The sequence below is a fragment of the Ctenopharyngodon idella genome, chromosome 23 (genome assembly GCF_019924925.1).
Source record: "Ctenopharyngodon idella isolate HZGC_01 chromosome 23, HZGC01, whole genome shotgun sequence".
Classification (NCBI taxonomy): domain Eukaryota; kingdom Metazoa; phylum Chordata; class Actinopteri; order Cypriniformes; family Xenocyprididae; genus Ctenopharyngodon; species Ctenopharyngodon idella.
The window spans coordinates 13,777,613-13,802,469 of NC_067242.1; the positions used below are offsets into that span (position 1 = coordinate 13,777,613).

At 36.8% G+C, this 24,857-nt stretch overlaps 2 protein-coding genes and 1 long non-coding RNA gene across 4 annotated transcripts; 1 reads left to right on the forward strand and 2 right to left on the reverse strand.

Annotated features, from left to right (window-relative positions):
• Positions 1-12,391: 12,391 nt before the first annotated feature.
• camk2n2 (calcium/calmodulin-dependent protein kinase II inhibitor 2) lies at positions 12,392-14,786 on the reverse strand. The gene is made up of 2 exons (XM_051882029.1): positions 14,329-14,786; positions 12,392-13,697 (listed from the first exon to the last, which is right to left on the reverse strand). The coding sequence occupies exons 1-2, from the start codon at positions 14,495-14,497 to the stop codon at positions 13,627-13,629; spliced, it is 240 nt and encodes a 79-aa protein (XP_051737989.1). The 5' UTR covers positions 14,498-14,786; the 3' UTR covers positions 12,392-13,626.
• A 1,105-nt stretch (positions 14,787-15,891) lies between these two features.
• On the forward strand, positions 15,892-23,463 carry chrnd (cholinergic receptor, nicotinic, delta (muscle)). 2 transcript variants are annotated; one of them, XM_051881984.1, is made up of 13 exons: positions 15,892-16,181; positions 16,276-16,492; positions 17,051-17,196; positions 18,692-18,736; positions 18,849-18,958; positions 19,056-19,211; positions 19,305-19,414; positions 19,495-19,695; positions 20,980-21,091; positions 21,250-21,364; positions 21,728-21,938; positions 22,037-22,155; positions 23,006-23,463. In XM_051881984.1, exons 2-13 carry the CDS (start codon positions 16,438-16,440, stop codon positions 23,186-23,188), a joined length of 1,563 nt encoding a protein of 520 aa, XP_051737944.1. In that variant the 5' UTR covers positions 15,892-16,181; positions 16,276-16,437; the 3' UTR covers positions 23,189-23,463. The 2 variants fall into 2 exon arrangements, with proteins under 2 accessions (XP_051737944.1, XP_051737943.1); XM_051881983.1 differs by having other exon boundaries at positions 15,892-16,492.
• Positions 21,960-24,357, reverse strand: LOC127505964 (uncharacterized). The gene is made up of 3 exons (XR_007927853.1): positions 24,169-24,357; positions 22,991-23,157; positions 21,960-22,096 (listed from the first exon to the last, which is right to left on the reverse strand). It is a non-coding gene; the product is annotated as an uncharacterized LOC127505964 (long non-coding RNA).
• Positions 24,358-24,857: the final 500 nt, after the last annotated feature.

Sequence of the window (24,857 nt, forward strand, 5' to 3'; positions counted from 1 at the left end):
TCAAACTAAAAACTTTTTGGAGACATGAAGGATGCACTACTACTCTATATGTACTTAAGATTAACATGAGATTGGCAGAAACTGTGTGTGATACCCCCCCTTTAAAGAGAGTTTTAGAGCTAATATGGATGGGAAGACTGACTTAAAGGGATAAATCACCCAAAAATGAAAATTTGATGTTTATCTGCTTACCCCCAGGGCATCCAAGATGTAGGTGACTTTGTTTCTTCAGTAGAACACAAATGATGATTTTTAACTCCAGCCGTTGCGGTCTGTCAGTCATATAATGCTTGTCAATGGTAATTCCATCTATAAGAGTCGAAAAAACATGCACAGACAAATCCAAATTGAACCCTGCGGCTCGTGATGACACATTGATGTCTTAAGACACGAAACGATCGGTTTGTGCGAGAAACCGAACAGTATTTATATAATTTTTCACCTCTAAAACACCACTATGTCCAACTGCCTTGCGCATCCGGTTGGTGAGGTCTGAAAACGCGTTCTGATGACGGAAGTGATGTCTCGCGCTTATACTTCAATACTTTCGTTGTTAACTATCCCTTTAACGACTTCAATTTTCATCTAAAGCTTATATGGCTTCAGAAGAATTGGAAAATAGTGCACAAATCACACTTTTTTGTTCTTTTTTTTTTTTTTTGAGCTTGACAGCTCGGTATATAGTCCAATTTGCATTTTATCCTGGTAAACTTACAACAGAACATCTAATTCATTCTATTTTTATTTGACTCTTAGGTTTGGATTTATCAAAAATAGTAGATATATAATATATATAGGAGGTTGCAAAAAAAAAATTGGCCACTCATTCATATCATAGCATAGCAGTTGCCACATACAGTTGTACAGTCAACACTGGAGAAATTAACGTAAAACACACCACGTCATGAAACGAGCAGAACTAATTTCTGTTTAAATTTAATCAATCTTACTGAAATTGAATATACAAAATATACATTTGTATGGGTATGGAACGAAATGCAGGTGAGTAAATGATGACAGAGTTTTGATTTGTGGGTGAACTACCCCTTTAAAGCATGAGAGACGACCAAGATGAGTTTTCACACCAACGCAAGCTTATCATGTGCAAGAAAGACATGTCTTTAAACTGTGTGCTCCAGAGCTCGTGCTTCATGTTATGAGACAATTTACATTGTCATCAGATTTTTATTTCAAAGCCATTCAGTCTATAAAGACAGGTAGAGAGAGAAACAGATGGATGGCAAAGACACAAGGCAGACGTGTCCTGTCACCCACAAGGATCTCCCCCACGCACCGAGAACAATCACATCCCTGGGGCCTGCAGAGGTGGCATGAGAGAGACAGCTTGCCCTACTTTTCCTGAAGCCTCTGAACAATAACTGCTCTACAGAAAACAAGATGGAGCATACTCTAGCCCGAAACATCTCCTGTTGAAGAGGGATTGTGCAGATAAATCAGTAGACATGCTTTCAGATCATGAAGAGACTCAAGACTAATTTTGAAGCAGGATAGAGCACTTCCGCATCTTAATGTTTAAGTTGTAACCAAGATAGACTCCTATACTTCATATGTTCTGGTAATTAAAAGGGCTACCCTTTCTTAAACTCATTCTAAATATTTTCTTAGCTTGTCTCAGCACTGAGAGTGTTTATGTACGTTTTTAGCCTGCCTTTTCAAGTCTTATCAGCATAGTACTAGTGCATGAAACTTATGTAACAGGCAGCGAGGAGTCTGTCTGTGCGGCTCTTACTGCCAGTTTGCTTCTCTCTACCACAGTAATTCCACACATAGATTGAACTAGGAACACAAAAGAGCATGAGTCACTTTGGTCAATTTATTATCAGATTATATCAAAGCCCAGTGGAGGAGAGAGATTTCATCCTGTAGCTTGGTTGAATGAGACAGCGGTAGGTCTGTTCACAGTCTTGTCATAGAGATGTTCTGATAACAATACAAAGTGATATCCGCCGATATAATACAAAAGCCCGAGTCCACTAGTGAAAAGACTTCAATTTTGCAGAATCTTAAATATTTCTTACTCGTTGTATGCCTCATTCTATTTTTGCATTTAAAAACCAGAGACTCTGAGGAATATTAAAGAATCATTGCTGTGAAGATGTTTTTTAATACAACTTTATTTCTCACAATTCAGACATTTATCTCACAATTGCTAGTTTATATTGCAGAACTATAAAATATAAACTTGTGATTACAAGTTTACATCTCGCAATCTTGACTTTTTTCTTCAGAATTGTGAATTATACTCAAAATTGCATGTTACATATGAATTATAAACTCAAAATTGCATTTACATCTCACAATTTTTTTTTTTTTTTTAGTTTTTTCTTTCCACTACAAAATAATTTTTTTTTTTAATTCTCGCAATTACGAGTTTATGTCTCACAATTCAGAAATTTCTCACAGTTGATAGTTTATAACTGTAAAATATAATTTTTTCCCCTCAGAATTGCAAATAATAAACTCAAAATTGCAAGTGTACATCTCACAATTCTGACTTTTTTCTTAGAATTTTGAGTTTACATCTCACAATTACCTTTTTTTTTTTTTTTTTTTTGCTTCCAAAATAAAAAAGTAGGCTAAAAAAAAAAATTCTTGCAATTGCGAGTTTATCTCACATTTCTGAATTGTGAGAACAAAATCTGATTTGTGAGATATGCACTCACAATTGTGAGATAAAATTTGCAATTACCTTTTTTAATTTTTATTCTGTGGTGGAAACAAGCTTCCATATATGACTGCTGTAATCATTTTCTCTCTGTTTTCCCTCTTTTGGAAAGTCGTGGAAATACTATCATGGATTTTTTCTTTTGCTATTGGAGCAAATGGCCATGTTCACACAGCAGCAGAATACGGTTGTCAGTCCTGTATTTGAGTTCTTAATACGGTTACGTTATTTATGGGAGTGACAACCGCATTCTATAACCAAACTCACACCCATACATTTTCAGGACTCACAACCGCATTCTCAGAAATTCCGCGCTGTGTGAACGGAAGAGGACTGGACAACTATTTGTCTGTCACGTCGGTCATACAGTGCGAGAGAGCTGCTCCGTTAAGGTGTTTTGTGTGTGGTTTCGCTTTCGGTAACTTACAGCGACAGATATATGAGCTGTGCGTCATCTTAAGGTGTTAGATCCAGTCATTGTTCTCCACCGGAGCGGCTCCCGTCAGTTTTGTGTCATGTCACGCGCGAGACCTCGCAAAGAACGTGACATGCGAGTGCAACGGTTAAACACTCCGGCTATCGCGTGTTTACATGCTGCTGTTGGTTAATGAAGTTTGAATGGATAAACTCGCGGTTCAATTGGTCTCTTGTCATGTCAAAAGTGATGAGACTTCTCAGTTTTATGGACGTTGCCATCTTTAATATAACGTTGGTCACTGTTATGGTTACTAGTAAGAGAATACGGGCTTGACTCTCGCACTTTTGCCATGCCCGCAGTAAAGCGAGCTCCAGCAGACTTCTTTCCAATAACCAAATAGGCATTACGTTGCGAAAGTGTGGACTCGTAGGAAGACTGCAAGTGTTTAGGGTGCTATTTGAGACAGGGCCACTGTAAAGCCACTGGCGATGTTTGCCCCGCCCCCAGGCTTATTCTGATTGGTCCACTGTGGAAACTAACAATGATGAGAAAAAGTTGTCAAAGCATTATATGTTGTTCACATAAAAAAAAATAAAGCGTTCTGTGTGAACCAGCTCCTAAAGGTGATGATGCACGGGGCAACTTTTTGAGCAATGTTGCCGAGCAACGTTGCTTGGACACTTTCCCATTGTGAATGAGCAACAAATTTATATCTGGATACGTTAGATCGGTCGTGGGCAATTTTTTGAGACCCTCCAATCAGAATGTTAGCAGCTGACCACGTGATCGTTTCGGAGATTTCAGAAAAAATTCAAACAAGATGGCGGCCTCTCAGCGGCAGTGTAGCGGAGAAAAGGAGCATGAACTTATATCTTTTTACGCTAGTAAGTTGTCATGCGTCAACCCAAAACGGAATTTACCTCATATAATGCTTAAAATACCAACAACTGTCCAATGTAATGCGTGTAAGCTGTAATTAAGCCGTCGTTTTCAGTTAAATACTAAATAGACTACACTGTTCAACGTCTGTAGTAGTGTAGGCTGTAGGGCATATGGCATATAAATGTAGCCTTTGACGCGGGTTCGAATCCGCCTTTTGCCGAACTCGCTCTTCTCCCTTTTCCTATCACAAATCAGATCGGAAAAGCACTTATTTTTAATTAAAATGAAGAAAATATTTGAAAAGTTTAAATAAAGTGCCTAACAAGTGTTTATAATAAAGTATTTTTTATTGGTTTGGCAATAGATTTGCTCCTCTCTGATTAGTTGCTGCCAACTAATTGGCCTAATTAGTTGCCCTGTGTCTCATCAGGTTGCCCGTTGACGGCAACATGGCTCAAAAAGTTGCCATGTGTATCATCACCTTAAGACTTTTATCAGCTGTTTGGTACTGTGAAAGACATTTTGGGTTAATTTAGGTGTGGAGAAAATAGCAATGCTACATATGAAGTTATGCAAGTTATGCAATTTCAAAACATTTCACTGTAGAAAAGGACATGTGCTTGATGCCTCTCTCAGCTGGACTGGGAACGTGATTCAGCTAAATGACGTTTTTTAATGCTTCTGATACGCTATTCATTTATCAATTCACATTTTTCTCTTTCTTGATTTTAATTTTTTTTTATCATTTAGTTATTGTGCTGTGATAAATGGATGTTTCTCACGAGTAGAAAGAGCGTCTCTCGTCTCACTCTTTTAATGCAGTCTACTATTGAGTCCAGGAGAGGTTGCCATGACGATGGGTCTCTGTGCGAGCTAGATGACAGTGCACACTTCAAGGAAAATTGTCTGACTCATGCCAAAGAAATGCCAGAACTGATGTGCTCAAACATTAACATTAATTTGGCTGGTTATTTTAGAAAAAATACATGTCAAATAGAAATTGGATAGAAATTTAGTTTTATTACCGCATAACAGAAACAATATAATTATACATTAACTTATTCTGTGTCCTTAGGTGTTGTCATTTTGCAATTATGCACATTTTTAAGGATTTTTTTCTGGTTCTGTACACTTACTTTATTAGGTACACCATTCCTAAGGCCCGTTCACACCAAGAACGATAACTATGAAGATAACTACAATGATAATCATATTAGCGTCCACACCAATGCATGATATCATTCTGTTTATTATAAGCACACACAGTTTTGTCATCTGCCACTTTAAATTCTTCGAGCTTTAAAGGGATAGTTCACCCATAAATGAAAATTATCCCATTATTTATTCACCCTCAAGCCATCCTAGTTGTATATGACTTTCTTCTTTATAATGGGAGTGAATGGTGCCATTTTTTGAAGCCCAAAAAAGTGCATCAATCCACCATAAAAGTAATCCATACGGCTCCAGGGGATTAATAAAGGCCTTCTGAAGCGAAGCGATGGGTTTTTGTAAGACAAATTTCCATAATTTTAACTTTATAAACTGTAATCACTAGCTTCCGGTAACAGCCGTCCGTGCGTTCATGAGAGTCGAGTTCCGGCGTATGACGTAGCATGTGGGCGTAGTGTAAGTTGAAGTGAGAGAAGATGCCACTCACGGTTCAAACAAATAGGGCTGGGCAAGAAACTCAAGCTCCTCTGACATTTCTCTTTAAAAATTCTTCTTTTAGACTTTTAATTAAACTAGTTTAATTCATGAATTCGTGTTTTGTTTTGCTCTATCCTCTGCATTTCTGTGTTAGCGTCTAGCATCATGTTAGAGGTCACTCTTCAACCGAAACTACACTCGTGTACGGCCATTACCGGAAGCCAGTTATAGTTTATAAGGTTATTAATATGGTTATTCTTTCTAAAAAAAAAAAAAAAAAAAAAAAAAAAAAATGCATAACTTCACTTCAGAAGGCCTTTATTAACCCCCTGGAGCCGTGTGGATTACTTTTATGATGGATGGATGCGTTTTTTTGGGCTTAAAGAAAGGGTACCATTCACTCCCATTATAAAGCTTGGAAGAGCCAGGATATTTTTAATATAACTCTGACTGTGTTTAGCTGAAAGAAGAAAGTCATATACACCAAGGATGACTTGAGGGTGATTTTTAGAACAATTTTTAAAACTTTCTTTATTGTTATCATTATAGTCATCATCCTTGGTGTGAACTGAGTGCATATTAGTACCTCAAATGTACAATATTGGTACCAAAACTGTACATATTAGTACCTAAGTGGTCCATTGTAGAACCTTTTAAAAGGAAACCATCCCAGTGAGAGCTTTTATACCTTTTTTCTGAGAGTGTATAATCAGTAAGGAAACCTCTCAGATGCCCACATCTGTTAAAAACAGAAACACACGCTGACTCACGGTCAAGAGACACACTGGCCCAATTTTGCTTGAATACATTCCAGTAGCTGGTGTTTGAGGGAAGCCCCATGGTGAGCTAATGAAGAGTGAATTATGGGTCACATTCACACATACAATGAGTCACAACTAAGATGTCATTCCTCATCAGATCAAATATATACAAAACAAAACAGTCTGTTAACCTTATGTGAGGTTTGAACTAGGAATTTTAAATGAAATAAATTGACCTTTCACATCATTTCTTTTTACCTGTATTATGTTTCTCCAACAATATTATATAAAAAGTCATATTTTTCACACCCTTTAATGTCCCACAATCCTGTGCTTTCCATTCTGTGACAGTTGAGCTAAAAAATAAAGATAGTGTCTGAAAGTTGCAGGTGGTGGTCAGTTTGTGTGTAAATGTATGTTTTTGACCAACGTTTTCTACTTCTGATGTCATTTCTAGCAAGAGTAGTAATTAAATATTTGCTTATTAATCACCAAAGTTCGCTTTATTTTGCTGTAGATCATTAAACTGCTATGCTGCCTCAGAAGTCTGTCCAAAATCAGTTTCGTGAGGTACCTTTGTGCACAAACATGCCTACAAATTCACTGCCTGATACGGCAGGGAGGCAACAAGTTTTCAGACGCATCCATTGTCTGACCTCGTCTGATGCTACAGACTACACACCTGCTTGGTGTTCCTGACTACCTTGCTAGCTACTGCTATCTCCAGTCATCACATCATTCAAGTCGTCTTCCAGTCATCCTTCGTCTCAACGTTGTTCCCTCATGTGTGTGTGCTCCAACGTTTCTGTAAGACAAAGACTCAAAGTTAACAATACAAGTCTATCTCATCTGCAAACAATCTCAAGTATCATCACTTATCTGTTTTTGCATTGTGTTCCTGCTATATCTGCAATTAAACCGATCTATTTGAGTTTTACCTCCGTTTCTGGTCATTGTGTCCAAGCCTGAGTGTGACAACAAGTGTAGTAAGTTAAGAGACCTAGATGCTACTGGCTAATCCAGTATGTAACGATATCATCACTATCTACTATTCTGCAGACAGATTGTTTCTCAATTCCTCACATTTGGATTTATTTTGCTGTTGTAAGTCAGCAGTCACTGCTCTGTTTATGTCCTGCTCTTGTTACGGTTAGCAGAACAGGAACATCAAGTGATTTATTTTTAGCTTCGCAGGGAGGAAAATAAACAATAGACATCAGATACAGCTTACAACGGCATATTTAACACTGTGCAGTGTTACTATAAATAATTTATGGATGATTTGAGTCATGAGAAGGGTCTCTCTTTACCTCATAGTCTCTCGCAGACTGACCCATTTATTAGTACATCTGAAGTACACTCAAAGAAAAATTAAGTGAATATTAGTTTTATGTGTGTTGTATAATTAAGAAAACGTTTATTATAGCTAAATGAAGAAATTAGAATTAGAAATGGATCATATTGTACTTTAACACTTTAAAAGCTTTAATGAAGTGATAGAGAATGTGGCTATGCAACTTTCAAGGCATTTTAATGGACACATTTAGTAGCTTTCTCTATTAAAAGGAACACTAACTTTTGGGGTTAAAAACAAAACAGCAGGCATTTTGCGGAAGAACATTATTTGGTTGTGCTTCGGCTCCGCGTGACTGTGCGGATTAATATGACCCTTCACAATAAATAATGCTTTACAATTAATTCTGTTAGAAAGCTACATCATATGGCAATTTATGTGTTTAATAAAATACCTTACTCACCTGTTGAGTAATAAAAATGCCATCTCCGCGTCGCTTTTACAACATTTCAAACCCCTCAGTTCTCGCCATCTCAGAAAAGCCAAGCCAATGTTGATCGTTGTTGTATTACGAGCTCTGTCGCGTTCTCTTTTTGCCAGCAGACTCTTTTTAGGCGATTTTTTTATTTATTTATTTTTTTTTTTAAACGGGTGATTCCCAGGATTTTCGAGATCTAGCGTGCTCCATGTAAACCTTTCTCACTCGTTGTGACAAACTAGACACTCCCAAACCATAGTGGCGTCAAAGTAGCTGAAGCAACTTTCTCAATTTACGGATATGACGAGACACACGGGTGAGTGATGTACTTTTTCCCGCGAAAACCGTCCAGACAGATCTAAAATATAAACAATTACAATAGGCTTACCACAGTGAATCAGAGTAAGAAAAAAAAACACGTTTTGGACGTTATGATGTTGACTCATTTAATTTGAGTTAATTTTGAACAAAAAAAGTTATAGTGTACCTTTAATAATAATTCTCTAATAGAAATTCGCTGTAGTAAAGGATTCGTGGGAGTTAAGTGTTCATCTAATCCTGCCTAAGTTAAGGACATGACCACTGCATACAGCATCCCATTATGGGGATTCCTATGGGATGTGCCCATAAAGGGATAAACCAAGGATTATATAAAAGCGAATTCATAAAACATCCATTTAAAGCTTCTTGTCATTGAAGGATAATGTTTAACTCAACCCCCACTCCCTTCTTACAGTCTCCTCATCAGCATGTAATGTAGTTATGAGTTGAAAAAGTATTGTTCAACAGCTTGTAAGGATGGATATGAAATTGTGTGTAGTGTGTTCCTGGTGTGAGGTATAAAAACAAACAAAAGCATGTCAGTAATGTGCCATATATAAATATTTTAATTGAACCTGACACAATATTAAATATCAAAATTAAATACACATTTCCATAGGTGGCATTTGAAACACTTACTAATATCATTATGTTCATGGAGAAAAATCCTGTATGCTGTGTATGATAACATATTTATGGATATTAATATTAATACTGAAAAATTAAATGTATTAAAATAAAAAATATATTATTAAAAACTACACTTTCAATTATACTTCCTTAATTTCAAATTTGAATGACAATTTATTGTGTTTGCTATAGATCTGAACGGTGCACAACCCTGATCACTAGGCAACGTGGTCAGTAAAGGTTAACACAAACGTCACAAAGAATACACACAAATGTACATGCTGTCTGAGATTATGGGTGGTATGACAATGATATGACATGAAAACACAGATTTCATTAACTTCAAGAACAAGACCTGTCTTTCCTTTCCACAAGAATCTTTGTTTTTCCCCCTTCTTTGTCTTCCTGTCTCCCTTCATTTGACCTTTCTTATGTTCGTTTGTATTTGTATTACTTGTTTTCACATACTCAGCCTTTCTTCCATTCAGAGCATTTCCCTAAATCCACATGATCTAAAATTCAAACACACAATGATATGTTTGTGTCTGTGTGAGTCAGCAGAGAGGTGCGCCACATGCAGATCAGCAAAGCAGGGTTCAGCGTCCCTGCAGAGAATGCTGGGTGCCCTGCCGGTGGAGAAGAAGGTGTGCTGGCATCTCCTGTCTTGCTCCGACGCCTCTCCTCTGTATATGTTGCAGAGAAACATCAAACCCCACACTGTGCCGCAGCAGAACGCAAACTCTTTCAAGGTCTGTATTAATAAACCAGAAATCATTCATTTTTAATCCTCTGCTGAAATGTAATTTGTGTCTATTTTAGAGCTCGATAAGAAATAGAGCTTGAGGGTTGTTTAGACTCTTCTGTGCTATTTGAGTCACTACTTCATGGCCCATTACACACCTCCTAGGAGGAATGGTTTGGGTCATCAAGAAAACTGATACAGCAAATAAAACTTTTGAACTGAAATTGAACCTTCTTGGTTCAGTATTTGTGGTTGTAACACAGATGAAAGCACATTTTAACTGCTAAATGGAATTATGCATAATATGATCATCTTTATACATCTTTATACATCTTATATATATATATTATAAAGTACAAATTATATAAAATTGAGTACATGTATATATACATGTACTGTATGCCTAGCCTTAATCTCCAAAAACCTTATTTTTGTCATCATAATGTCATCATAACTTCATAATAAACTCAGACAAGCTCAGTGTTGACTCATTTTCTGTCGGTTCATTTTCATGAATTGGAATTGTGGCTGAAGTGGATTGTGGGTGATTAAAGGCCGTGAAGGGTACACTTGATGCATCCTTCAAAATGAGCTGAAAGAAGGATGCGAAACGAAGGCTGCCTGGATCCTTCAAATTGAGACGTCCTTTGACGGAGATTGATGACGTGGCAGCTGAGATATGCAGCCTTACTACACTGTAAAAAAGAATTGTTGGTTTAACTTAAAAAGTAAGTTACCTGGATGCCTTAAAATTTTGAGTTCATTGAAATTAAAAAATTGAGTTAATACAATGAAGGTGATTGGTTTAATCAACAAAAACTCAAAATATTATGTCATCTGAACCACTTTATTTAAGTTGATATGACAAAAGAAAAAATGTTGTGATAACAAATCATGAAAATATTTTTTACAGTGTAGAATGAAGCCTTCCGATTGAGAAGCACCCTTAATGTGCACTTGCGGTCTTGTGGATTTAAAATGGCTGCCGCGTGTGTCCACAAAACCGTGTCCCATTTGTCATTTTAGGTTTCAGAAGGGTGCCCACGAGCGGCCACTCGGATGAAGATTCGTGGGCAGGGCCATGAAACTAGAGCTGCTGTCGTGTGGCAGCATTGCCATGGACAACAGCAAATGTCTGGAACAGTGGTGTCCAAACTCAGTCCTGGAGGGCCACTGTCCTGCAGAATTTAGCTCCAACTTGCCTCAACACACCTGAATGGAAGTTTCTAGTATGCCTAGTAAGACCTTGATTAGCTGGTTCAGATGTGTTTGATTGGGGATGGAGTTGAACTCTGCAGGACAGTGATCCTCAAGGAACAGGACTGGACACTCCAGATCTGGAAAATAGCAGTAATAATATTCAATGTATTTTATCTGCCATTTTTATGAAGAGGGTAATTGGCTTTTTGGCATAGGTTATTTAGATGCCTGACTTAAAATCCTGAAGGCTTGCATGCTGATAGTTGGTTGGCAGACTAGCTGAGCTATTAAAGGGTTAGTTCACCCAAAAATGAAAATTATGTCATTTATTACTCGCCCTCATGTCGTTCTACACCCGTAAGACCTTCGTTCATCTTTGGAACACAAATTAAGATATTTTTGATGAAATTCGATGGCTCAGTGAGGCCTCTATTGCCAGCAAACCTCTCAAGATCCAAAAAGGTACTAAAGATGTATTTAAAACAGTTCATGTGAGTACAGTGGTTCTACCTTAATATTATAAAGTGATGAGAATACTTTTTGTGTGCCAAAAAAAACTAAATAACGACTTTTCAATAATATATAGTGATGGCTGATTTTAAAACACTGCTTTGAAGCTTTACAAATCTTTTGTTTCAAATCAGTGGTTTGGATCGCATAAACGAAGCCTCGTTTACTAAAATCACGTGACTTTGGCGCTCCGAACCACTGATTCGAAACAAAAGATTCGTAAAGCTTCGAAGCAGTGTTTTGAAATCGCCCATCACTAGATATTGTTGAAAAGTAGTTATTTTGTTTTGTCTTTATAATATTAAAGTAGAACCACTCACATTAACTGTTTTTAATACATCTTTAGTACCTTTCTGGATCTTGAGAGGTTCAGTGACATTGCTGGCAATAGAGGCCTCACTGAGCCATCGGATTTCATCAAAAATATCATAATTTGTGTTCCGAAGATGAACGAAGGTCTTACGGGTGTAGAACGACATGAGGGTGAGTAATAAATGACATTATTTTCATTTTTGGGTGAACTAACCCTTCAAGTTTTGTTTGTTTGCTGATTTGTTCTCACGCTGTCAGCTTGGCTGAAAAGGCAACACTTACTCTAATTTCTGACAACAGCTAAAATCATCCCATTCAGTTACTCATTCCTGCATTAAGACCCTTAGATACCCCTCAAAATCACCAGATTATATCCAAATTAAAGGATAGCCCATGATCTGCAGTTCACTCTTTTCTCGTTTTCTTTTTGCTGGGTATGGATCTATATTTTCTCTTTTTTCAGTGATTTAAATATTTTTATATGTTTTAGGTAAAAATGAAACATCATGATGAATGAATCCTCTGAATTTATTTATTAATTCATTTGTAGAATGTTGAGACATTTGTGTACAGTTTTTTGCTTCATAAATTCATAAGCTTGAAAAATATTCATATCTCATGCACAATAAACCATACACTGAACATTATGAATACAAAAACAAACAAATAAATAAATAATCAACTGAAATACTAAAACCCATTGATGTAATTGCAGTGAGAGTGCTGTTGAACATACTCTGAAATTATATTTCATTATCAACAAAGGCATGATCACTTATTGCAATGAAAAGCATGTTATACTGATGTTTGAAACCCCTTCCCCAAAATAACATTCAGTCTGTCCTTTTATGATTATGTTTTATGCCTTTATCTACACATACCCTGTCTGTGTCGATGGACTATTAAGAACTGGACGATAATATTGTAACAAATATTCAGATATAAAAAATACAAATACTGATTTCAGTAAAAACAAGCGTGCCTGGGTTTAAAAGAGGTGGAAACTCCCGCAATGGCACAAGAGAAAAGTTCATGCAAAGAGAACTGTATATATTAATCTATACATGACGCCAAACAAAAAAAAAAAACAGTCATAGAAAAGACGCAATAAATCAAACAAGAAGTTATACTCCTTCTCATTTTCCTTCCATTGCTGTCATTCTTCAGCTCTTCCTTGCTGGCGCTGATCGGCTTTGTTCGCTATAAAATGTAAATTCTGGGCATTTGATCAGTCAAGGATTGAAAATGGAATGGGTGTAGATGTGGCGGAAGTGAATAAATGTAATCAATCTTCCCTCGATTACATACATCATCCCATTTCCATGCAAGATATAAATATAGCTTATTTCTCTGGAAAGACAGTCAAGTTGTGCATCAGGTGCTGAACTGGACAGCTCCCTTGAATGAGCAGCACATTGTATGAAAAATGCCTATGAAACGGGGGCTTCTATTTGTTGATGTCGGAATGAAATCTCACACCCAGACCCACGGCTTCTACGAGACAAGGGGCTAAATGACCAGAAATCTTGGGCAGCTTTCTTCACAGCAGCAGTTTGGGATGGGTTTCATTTGGAGAATTGCCAGCATCTTCAAATCTCACTATTTTAACCCACTCTCCAAAGTGGCTCTTCATCCTGTACTCGTACACTGAATCATCATCTTCACCTCTCGTTCACATGCACAGGCGACAAGTGCTTCAAACCGGTGATTAAAAGAAAAGGTTGACGAGGTATAATCGTTCAGGTTTACACGCCGGGAGTCGACTTGTCTGTCATCCCTTTGAGAACTTCATCTATTCGGTCATCTTCAATGACCACTGTGGAGAGAGGACACAGATGTTTAATAGAGCTTTTAAATAATAAGCACAGAGGCAAGAAAACTGCCATATGTCTATTTATGTCAGCAAGAAAATGTACTATTGAGAGCTTTTTTTTGGAGATGAATGTACACTACATAAAAGAAAACCATTTTAATGGGGAAAAAAATGCTATAGAAACTAAATACTGTTAACTGAAGGTCACCTCACCATGTACAGTGAAGAAAAATTATTACATTTAACAGGAAATATAAATATATGCTGTAAAATATTGAAACATTGTATGTAGAAGTAAAAAACATGAATTAACATAATTTACAGTGAAATGATAGTACGTTCAACAAGAAAATATATGTATCTTTAGTGTAAATATAAAACATTTATATTGCAAATTTATAGTGACAAACATTAAAAGAACGTTCCCTTTTCTTTCTTTAAAAAATCGCATTTTTCTTCATATTTAACTTAAAGTATGAAAAAATTTTACTTTTTAGTTTTAGTATCATGTGTTGAAATGTTTTTATTTTGTGTAACCTTGTGCTCTGTCTGTATGTTGTTTATTAGCCATTGTTACAAGTAAGACCAATTTTGATATATTATGGTGTTTTCAGTAGGTATTGCTGATACTTACCATGTTTTGCCCTGCCAATCTGCCCGAGTTTCGGTGGTCTTTTGGACTGTGATGTTCCGAAGAACGAGTTCGTGTCTTGCAGTCGACAGCTGAAGGATATCTGACTAACTTCACTGTCCGCCCCGTAGCCGTTCATCTTCCCCTCGTTGTATGGCAGCACTTCGGACATGGCTATATTCAAGTTCCCAGCTAAGGTAGTAAGGAAAAACGAATATTATTTTGGGGTAGTTATCAATAAAGACTTTTCAGGGTACTTTTCCCCCCTTTCTGTGTCGAAAGATAAAGTCCAGCGAAGACCCTGGAATGACTATCTGCAGGTCCAGTAGCCGAAAGCTGCTCTCCTGGCCGAACCGTCGGATGTACCTGGAGAGAGGAGTGGTGCGTCCGCCTGCTGATGAGCTCTTGTGAGAAATAGAGGGAGATCCCGAGACCAAAGGGAACCCAGACGGAAAAGTGAAGTCATCCATCCGGGTTTGAAGGGGGAGGGTGCGGGGAGAAATAAATAAATAAAGATGTGCGAGTGAAATAGCTTAATAGCTTACGTTTTGCTAGAATTTAATTAGTAGGCCTATCTATTTTAGTATTAGGCTACTAGAAAGTAATTAAATGAGTAGCATTTCTTAATTCCAGCGTTTATTCCAATATTGACTACTACTACTCACTATGTGTTTATTTCTTTGCTACTACATCCCTCGTAGCCTAACCAACTAAAAATGTATGGTTCGGATGCAGAGCCGGTGATTTACCTCATATTGTTACATAGGCAAAATAAATTTATATATTGTTTTTTTGAGAAAAGAAAACGCTGTAGTTATTCAACGAACCAGCTATCCTTGCAAACAAGCAGAGACGGTCCAAACTGCGTACAGCACTTCATTCACGATACAGGTGGGGTGGAGTTTTGAGGTTTTACTGGCAGTTTGAGGATCCAATGGAGTTACGAGGTTTAGTCACAAGGTCTTTTCAATACTTTTCATTGGTTTAATATTTGCAAAACCCACAGACAGACGTAAAGGGTGACCAATAGTAATGATTTATGGAAAAAAAAAAGATATAAGCTTCTGACCGACAGTAACAATATTATAAATTTTATTAATTTATAAAGTAATTGTCGTACAGAGTTTTAGCATTAGAGTGAAATAATAATATTGAAAAAATTCTCCTCATTGTATTTAAGCCCAACCCCCCAAAAAACACACACAATACTCATGTTTGTCTTGGCAATTCCAGCTTTACTAGTACTTAGTAAAGTAATTAAAATAAAACTTTTACTAAGTGAAAATATATATGTGACAATGTAACCAGCTATGACAGCTTAATTTTTAATTTAGCATTCATTTCAGAATCACATACATAAGTTCAATTCTAAAATGCACTACTTAAGACGTCACTGACCCAAAATTGTATGCCAAAGGCAGTTAGAAAAACAAATTTCATGGGTAAATATGTAAAAAGCTGCTGCCCATCCTACATACTGTATGCTCTGTCGTCTCCTAATTAAAAGCCTTCAGCTATCTTTTGGCTCCCTCTGCTGGACGTTTCAAAGACATCCCAGAACTTGTACAGGAGCAACGCTACATGAAAACAGTGTTAAAACTCGACAATCCAACTCTCTTTTACAATCGACGTCATGTCATCTAGCACTGACGACTTTCAACAGATCTGACTTTTGCCTTAAAGACTTATGGTCTGAGCAAACACATTCTGTTTCATTGACAGGTGGCCTGCAGTAGGATCACCACTGGAATGTTGTTGATCCATTTTTAGACCAGGCCTTGTGGACAAACGTAGAGAGCAAAGCAGTTGGCATGCTGATGAGGAGTGGTTTGGGTGGACTCTTTGTTTTGTTTTAGGTAAGTAAGAGTGTTGGGAAGAGGACATAAATGTTTCCTGACTACTTCGCTCACTTATTCTGGGCCCTTGAATATTGTTGAGCACCCCCTACAGTGTCTTTAAGGACGGCGGTGGACATTGGAGATTGTGTGTGTGCCTTTTCTCTGTGGATTGATTCCACACCTGTCGGTGTCAGTCAAAAGAAAAACTATACTGAAGAGCCGTGGACGGGCGCAGCATTAACAGTGACAGGAAGTCATACAACGGCATGCCAAGATGAGAAGCGTTCTTCATCTGTTTACAGCGTCTTTGTTTTTCTTCTTTCTCCAAGGTAGGACAGGCTAAATTAATATTTAATCATTTAATATTTAAAATGTGGGATTTTATGACCATCCATCTGTCAGCTGTTGTTCTATCATGTTTATATAGTAAAACTACTACTAAACAGCAAGTTCTAGAACTAATTCTAACTTGCAAGCTGTAATCAATATTGAAATTACAGCTTTATTTACAACTGCTTGATTATATATTCATTCTGTTTGGAAGTAGATGTAGGGGAATTATATTGCAGTTTTATAGTGAACTAAGGACTGAATGCATTTTATAAAAGATCAATATTTAATTAGTAGATGGTCATTATTATATTTTTATGATGACAATATGAAATACTTGACATTTAGAGTTGCATATCACTACATTTTTTTTTGTTGTTGTTGTAAGAGTACTACATCCATATAGCTATTTTTTCTGTAAAAATGTGGTACCCAAATACCTGATAGGTGAAGGTATGTTCATTGACATTAGTTAACAGTTGTTCTGAGATAGAACAAATTTTATCAATCAATTTAGATCATCCTGAAATAGGCCTGACTTTCAACGTGTTTTGCAGAATGTTGTGGACGAAACGAAGAGGAGCGACTCATCAACTACCTTTTTAAGGAACGAGGCTACAACAAAGAGCTTCGGCCAGTCCAAAATATAGATGAAACCGTAGATATTTACCTGGCGCTGACACTTTCAAATCTTATTTCCTTGGTGAGTGCATATTATTGCCAATATGAGCATTTTTTTGTACACAAAGCCGAAGAGATATTACTATTTTATATACTGCGATCAATGTTACGCATTACAAGGAAGTTGCATTATGTAATCTTTTTTTTTTTTTCGAAGTAATAAGTAATGCTTTATTTTATAAATGTACACATTAATATTTGAGTTGCTTTTTTAAAAAGTAATGCACATTATTTTTCAGTTTAATTCATTTGCTTAAACATTTTTTAAAAATCTCTCTTCTTCATAACGTAGTCTCTTACACATGCGCGGAAAGTAACATAACATTACGTAATTAGTTACTTTTTTAGAGAGTAATGCAATATTGTAACACATTACTTTTAAAAGTAACTTTCCCCAACACTGATACAATACAACATCTATTATATAGGTACACTGCCCGGCCAAAAAAAAATTCTGTCATTAATTACTCACCCTCATGTCGTTCCACACCCGTAAGACCTTCGTTCATCTTCGGAACACAAATTAAGATATTTTTGATGAAATCTGAGCGGTTTATGGCTTGTCCATAGACAGCAATATAATCACCACTTTTAAGGTCCAGAAAGGTACTAAAGACATCGTTAAAACCTTCAACCATAATTTTATGAAGCGACGAGAATACTTTTTGTGCTCAAAAACAAAACAAAAATTACAACTTTATTAACCAATCTTTTGAGCCACTGCAGTCATGTCGACTGTTTTAACGATGTCTTTACTACCTTTCTGGACCTTGGAAGTGGGGATTATATTGCTGTCTATGGACAAGCCATATACCTCTCAGATTTCATCAAAAATATCTTAATTTGTGTTCCAAAGATGAACAAAGGTCTTACGAGTGTGGAACGACATGAGGGTGAGTAATTAATAACAGAATTTTCATTTTTGGGTGAACTAACCCTTTAAGGGTCTATGATTGGATCATTATTGCAATGATTATTATGCTTCTAGCATGTTATATGTTTGGCAACAGTTCTTCTAACCCTAATTGATGGAGTGCATCCATTTTTGGTCAAGATCTTGTACTGACAATGCAAGAGTCGAGCACTCTGTAAAGTCTCATCCAGCACATCCCAAAGACTTTCAATGAATTTAAGGTCTAGACTCAGAAGTGCCAATTCTGTGTGAAAATTATTCTTCATGCTCCCTCCCAACCATTCTTTCACAATTTGAGCCTGATGAGTCTTGACATTGTCATCCTGGAATATGGCCAGGATGTGTCTTCCTTCATGGTTGTTTAAGAAACGAAAAGCGACACACTCCATCAATTAGGGTTGGAAGAACTGTTGCCAATCATATAACATGCTAGAAACATAATAATCACTGCAGTAATGATCCAGTCATAGACTCTTAAGCATTTGCCTATTTAAATCCAAACAGCGACTTTTTTTTTGGCCAGGCAGTGTATAATAGATACTTTATTGATGTTTATGTTTGATACCGTGCCAGTCTGTTTAACAAAGATGTTTTTCCATGACAGAAAGAAGTTGATGAGACATTACTAACAAATGTGTGGATGGAGCATGTAAGTACATTATTTTAATTGCTCCATGCAATGCATACACACATACACGCACACACACACACACACACACAAAATGTATATACTGTATTCACCAAAATATATACCTTTTAAGGGCTGGACTGATTATAGACTTGTGTGGAATGAATCAGAGTATGATAACATTCCTGTACTGCGTCTACCTCCAAGTATGGTGTGGTTACCAGAGATTGTCCTTGAAAACAAGTATGCTACCTTTGTTCACCAGGTTTTATTTCTCAGTATTTATTTATTTTATGAAAGAAGTTATATGAATTTTTGATTTCATGGTTCTTTTAAATAGCAATGACGCCCAGTTCCAGGTGGCCTATTACTGCAACGTGTTGATCTATCCCAGTGGATACGTGTACTGGTTACCTCCAGCTATATTTCGGAGCTCCTGCTCTATAAACGTCAACTACTTCCCTTTCGATTGGCAGAACTGCTCTCTGAAGTTCAGGTACATCTTGTAGTATGTCTATACATTAACTGATTTCCTTTTATGTATTTTATAGTCTTATGAGCCCCACAACACTCATTCTGTCTCTATTAGCTCATTAACTTACAACGCCAAAGAGATTAGCTTAAATCTCAAAGAGGAGGAGGAAAATGGAAAGTCCTACAAAGTGGAATGGATCATTATTGATCCTGAGGGATTCACAGGTGAGATATGACATGAGGATTTTCTCTTTTTCTACCATTTCACCTAAATGCAAGATCTCTCCCTGTCTCCTTTCTTGCAGAAAATGGCGAATGGGAAATTGTTCATATGCCTGCCAGGAAAAACATTTATAAAAACATCCCAATGGAAAGCAACAAGCACCAGGATATCACCTTTTACCTCATCATTAAACGCAAACCGCTGTTCTACATTGTGAATATAATCATTCCCTGTGTGCTCATCTCTTTCCTGGCCTCTCTCGTCTACTACCTGCCTGCAGACAGTGAGTGATCCTGCCGTTTACTTTTTTTTTTAAAGCTCATACTGTACAACCTGTATTGTCACAATATGACAGAAAAAGACAATGACAGAATATTCAAATAAACAGGCAATACTTTTATGTTAAAGTGCCCCATTATGGCTTTTCGAATATTACATTTCATGAAATGTGTAATATAGGTATTTGTAAATTTATAGGGTCTGCAAAGTTTTAAAGATCAAAGTGTATGACAAATAAATTTGTTGTCTCCTAAAAAAAGAATTGATTCTGAACTGCCTTAAACATGTGGTCAGCAATTCCAGTCTCACTTTCTGTTACATACTTGGGTAACAATGTAACAAATTTGCATAATGCCAGGCTATGGTCTTCATTAGTTGCCCGCAAACAACGTCTACTTTGACCCACCTTCAAACGCTATAGTTGTAGCTGAGGCATGGAAGAGTTTGGTCTGTTTTGTCGACTTGCTGAGAAGACGCTGTTTTCAGCGCTGTGTATGCAAATTGCAAGCACTTCCAAAGAATGTGGACTTGAGCTGGAATTGATTAGGGCTGGAACAATACATCGATTATTGATTTGATGAATCTGAATCGATTCTGATATTTTCTGAATGTATCGTGATTCCCTCTCGAATCGATTCTGAGCTTAGTTTCTAACAGCAGATGGCACTACGTGCTTTAGAAACAGCCGTACTCTGCTTGCTTCCAGTTCCTTTACACACACCACTTAAACCTAAAATAATCATTCATAAAGTTCGAAAAGGTTGAAGCGAATTACAAGGGTGTTCGCAGTGGGCCGTGTTCACATTAATCTCGCATCATAAAAGCATTATGACTCAGCCGAACACATGATCTCTCCAGCACTCTTCTTCGTGAGCATTTGAGTGTGCGGGCCCTAGAATTGATACGGAAAAATCAACGCCATTGTTTGTATCACTGTGTATCAAGCGCTGAGGAAGCCTTTAGAGCTGAAATTCAAATATGGTAATAGGCGTTTTGTTTCCAACATATGCTGTAAGTGGTAGACCAATCACAATAGACTGAGCCGTCTGACCAATAAGAACAGTGTAGGAAAGGAGGAGTTTAGAGAGACCGAATCTTCGAATGAACCGTTTTCAGACTATTTGAGAAAATTATTGAAAATTGAAAATTAAAGTGTTTTTTGACCTTGGATTCATGTAAACCTATTGTAGGAGACCTCCAAAACAAAATTAGGACATTTTAAAATAGCATAATTGGGGCACTTTAACATGTTTAACACTTTAACCATAACATATTTATCTTGTTTCAGGTGGTGAGAAGATGACGTTATCCATCTCTGTGCTGCTGGCTCAGTCTGTGTTTCTGCTGCTGATTTCACAGCGTCTGCCTGAGACGTCTATGGCGGTTCCCTTAATCGTCAAGTATGCAAATATCAGATATAGTACATGAGAATATTTCAGTATCACTATGACATTAAGTATTGATTTTAAATATATTCTGTATATATATATATATATTTTTTTTTTTAGAATGAAAGAAGTTAAATAATAGTAAAAATGAATGTTTTTTGATTTGACAGGTATCTGATGTTTATCATGGTACTGGTCACTGTGGTGGTGCTGAATTGCGTCATTGTGCTGAACCTGCATTTTCGGACCCCTAGCACCCATGTCATGACAAAATGGACCAAAGAGGTCAGGCTCTCACTTGTCTGTGAAATAATTTATAATAAGTACTGAAATATCCAATAAAAATATGAATTGTCAATTTTGATTGGTGACTTTTAACAGTTTTATTAAATTATTAGTATTTTAATGACTAATTTAAGTGATCGTTAGATGATGGCAAAGGTAATCTAAATGTAAAAATGGGGAAATTACTATGTAGATTAGAATTATATCCAATATCGGCAGATATGGGTAATTTAAAAAATGTGGGCGATAACCAGTGGTAGCGATATATTGTGCATAAAAGCCTCAATGCACATAACATAGCCATTGGTCCTGTTCTGAGCTGGTTTTGGATTATTTAACAGCTTCTCATCTTGTCTGCTACAGTTCTTTTTGGAGCGTCTTCCTCGTCTTCTGTACATGTCCCGTCCGGTCGATGACAAACCCAGCCTGGAGGGGGCGCTGCCGCGGCGCTCCAGCTCACTGGGATACATTGCCCAGGCCGAGGAGTACTACAGCGTTAAATCACGCAGCGAACTGATGTTTGAGAAGCAGTCAGAGAGGCATGGCATGGCTGCTCGCCCCACTCCCAAAGCCAGTCAGTCCCACATGACCAGAATGACACTTTAAACTCACATTATGATCTTATTTTCAGTGTTATCAGTTTAATGCCACTAAAGAGTAAATTCTTCACAGCATACACATCCGGTAATGACTCTGAGGTGTCGGAACAGCTGTACAACGAGATGAAGCCAGCTGTGGAAGGAGCCAATTACATCGTTAAGCACATGCACGACAAAAATGACTATAATGAAGTAAGAAGACAATTAAATCCAGTAAACACTTTGCAGGAGATGATTTCCTCTTTTAACCCTGTAAAGCCTGACATAACTGACTTTTAAACATTTAGACAAAATATGTAAAAACATTTATTAGCATGCTTTTATACATCATATTTGATACTGTAGGAATTTATATATATATTTCTTTGTGTATTTTGAATTTCTGGAGCATTTTGTTTTTTATTCTTTTTTTTTGGAACCTTTTCTTTTTGTTTTAGTTTTTAAAGAATGAAACCAGGTTTATTTCATTATCATGAATTAAATTAAAATATGAAAAAAATTAAAATAAAATTATAAAATGTTATTCATTATAGAGTAGGCTGCATATATAAAAATACATATAAATATTAGTTTCCACTTTAAATAGGCTATATCTTATAAAACTGATATTTAAATTTTTATTAATTTAATTTAGTATATTCCATTTAATTTAACGATTCATTTAATTACATGCACAACAAAAATTATTATAACCAGATGCTGCTAAAAAATATGATCAATGTCAATACATGTTTTTCCATTACTTTAACTCATCAAAATAATTTACCAATTTCAACTTTTTTTAAGTTATGCGATTCAACTTGATTTTTTTTAAGTCAGATTAATATAATTTAAGTTGAAATGACTTGTACATCAATATGATTATACAGCAACTGAAGTTTTTAAGTTGCATGAAAATCTAATATTTATATTTAAAAAAAAAAAAAAATTTATATATATATATGCACAATTTTTTTTTTTTACAATCCTTACCCATATATATAATTTATTTATTTATTTTTTACAAAGCTAACCTTACAATCCTTACCCATTTCTACTTCAGGAAAAGGACAACTGGAGTGGGATTGCCAGGACAGTGGACCGACTCTGCTTCTTTGTGGTCACTCCAGTTATGACGTTAGGAACCATCTTCATCTTCATGATGGCCAACTACAACCAGCCACCAGTGCTGCCCTTCCAGGGAGACCCCTTCACCTACAGAGAAGAAAACAGGCGCTTTTCATGACCTCTCTACACTACCGCTAGGTTATGAATAATAGCTGAAGCACATATCATAAAAGCTATTCTTGACAGCAATACAAAGCATGAATATAAATTACCCTCCATTTAGTCTTTTTATGTGGGCTTGATTACTAACATTATGTATGTTGTTTAATAAGTGTGCTGAATGAACCTCTTTTGCTGTGAGAAGGAGGAGTAAAATAATATTGCTTGCCTTTTCCTCCTGGGTGTAATTTTTGTTTCAGTGGGTAAATAATAAAAAAAAAAGTTTTTTCCCCAGCCATATTTGCTGTTTTGTTATTGCAGAACAATCTCACAGGGACATGTTCAGAACAGAAAGAACCTAATCCATCGAGAGGATCCTGGACATGCAAGGAAAGTAGAACTGACTATTTTAAATTATAAATAGAGTTATAAATGGCACAGCTCACAAACCAGCTTGAAAGGGCCTGTCTGTTATGTAATTATATAAATAAATCATAAATACTGCACTGCAATGTTTCACCACTAGGGTTTAGTATTGCACTCAAAATCTGTCCATCAGCCTTCCCCTTCATAATTAACGCTGTTGTGTTATTGAAGTGCTTGAGATATTATACAGCACCACAGGGACAGGAGAAGGAGAGAAGTGACTGGAGTGAAAAATACAGAGCTTTGATTATGCAAAGTGTAATAGACCGTAGTTGATTCATTCAACCTTTAGGTCTAAATCACATCCTGTTATTAAAGTACACAAATCTTCCTTGGTGGTGGAACCTGGAAACACATTCATACAAGCAGATAGTTAAAACAGGCTCGAAATAGAGAACACTAGATTTTGTGTACAAACCGACCCATGCAAAAGTCGCTATCATAATGCAAGAGTTTGTGGGTGGTAGCCAGGGTGTTGCTATCATGCTCTGAGTGTTTTGTGTGTGTGTGTGTGTGTGTGTGTCGCTATTTTGTAGCTAGGGTGTGCTGGGCGGTTGCTAGGTGGCTACTTACTGGTTACTTATTCCTTGTTCAGACTACACGACATTTTTGTCTGTTACCATAGTCACTGTGAAATTATGCGATTTTTAACTCCTAAATTCTTGTCGTGGACAAGAAACATGTCAGACTTCACGTTGATTCCCGACCAATCATCGCTAGCCGTCTTTAACGACGTGAGTGATGTCATCGAGAAAGCGGAACTAGCGACTGATTTCACAAGAGCGTAAACATACAACGGTTGTACTCGCTTAATGCTAATTCCGGTATTCACCGGGTTGCTGAAATGTCGTGGTAGTCCCTCAAGGAAACATCATATAGGTAGGAGTATTGTTGCCATAGCTCCACGAACCTTTCCTCCATTTCATAATTCCACTTAGCAGCAACCAGAGCCGTTGAAAAGGCTTTGGCGGCACCAATACTAAAGCTGTGTACGGAAGAGCTTCTGTGCTCCTATTGGTCAAAGTCACAGATGTGACGGAACCCGTCGTGAACATTAGCCACTGGCTGCATACGAAATCGCTTACTTCCCTACTATATAGTAGGCGCAAAACAGTATGTGATAAAAGAAGTATGTCCGAATTCACAGTACTCATAAAAGAGTAAGTTAGGCAAAAAGTACCCAGATGACCTAATACTTTCAAGGTTGTGGCTAGAAGGGATACAGCTACGACCGGAAGTGACGCAAAATCTGGCCATAAAAT

Excerpts from the sequence above, each read along its gene's own strand:
- camk2n2 (XM_051882029.1), bottom strand. The coding sequence starts at position 14,497 with ATGTCCGAAGTGCTGCCATACAACGAGGGGAAGATGAACGGCTACGGG. Across the intron at positions 13,698-14,328 it reads GATTGGCAGGGCAAAACATG|TGGTCATTGAAGATGACCGA; the intron begins GTAAGTATCAGC and ends CTCTCTCCACAG.
- chrnd (XM_051881983.1), top strand. The coding sequence starts at position 16,438 with ATGAGAAGCGTTCTTCATCTGTTTACAGCGTCTTTGTTTTTCTTCTTT. Across the intron at positions 19,212-19,304 it reads AACTGCTCTCTGAAGTTCAG|CTCATTAACTTACAACGCCA; the intron begins GTACATCTTGTA and ends TGTCTCTATTAG. Across the intron at positions 19,696-20,979 it reads CTACTACCTGCCTGCAGACA|GTGGTGAGAAGATGACGTTA; the intron begins GTGAGTGATCCT and ends ATCTTGTTTCAG.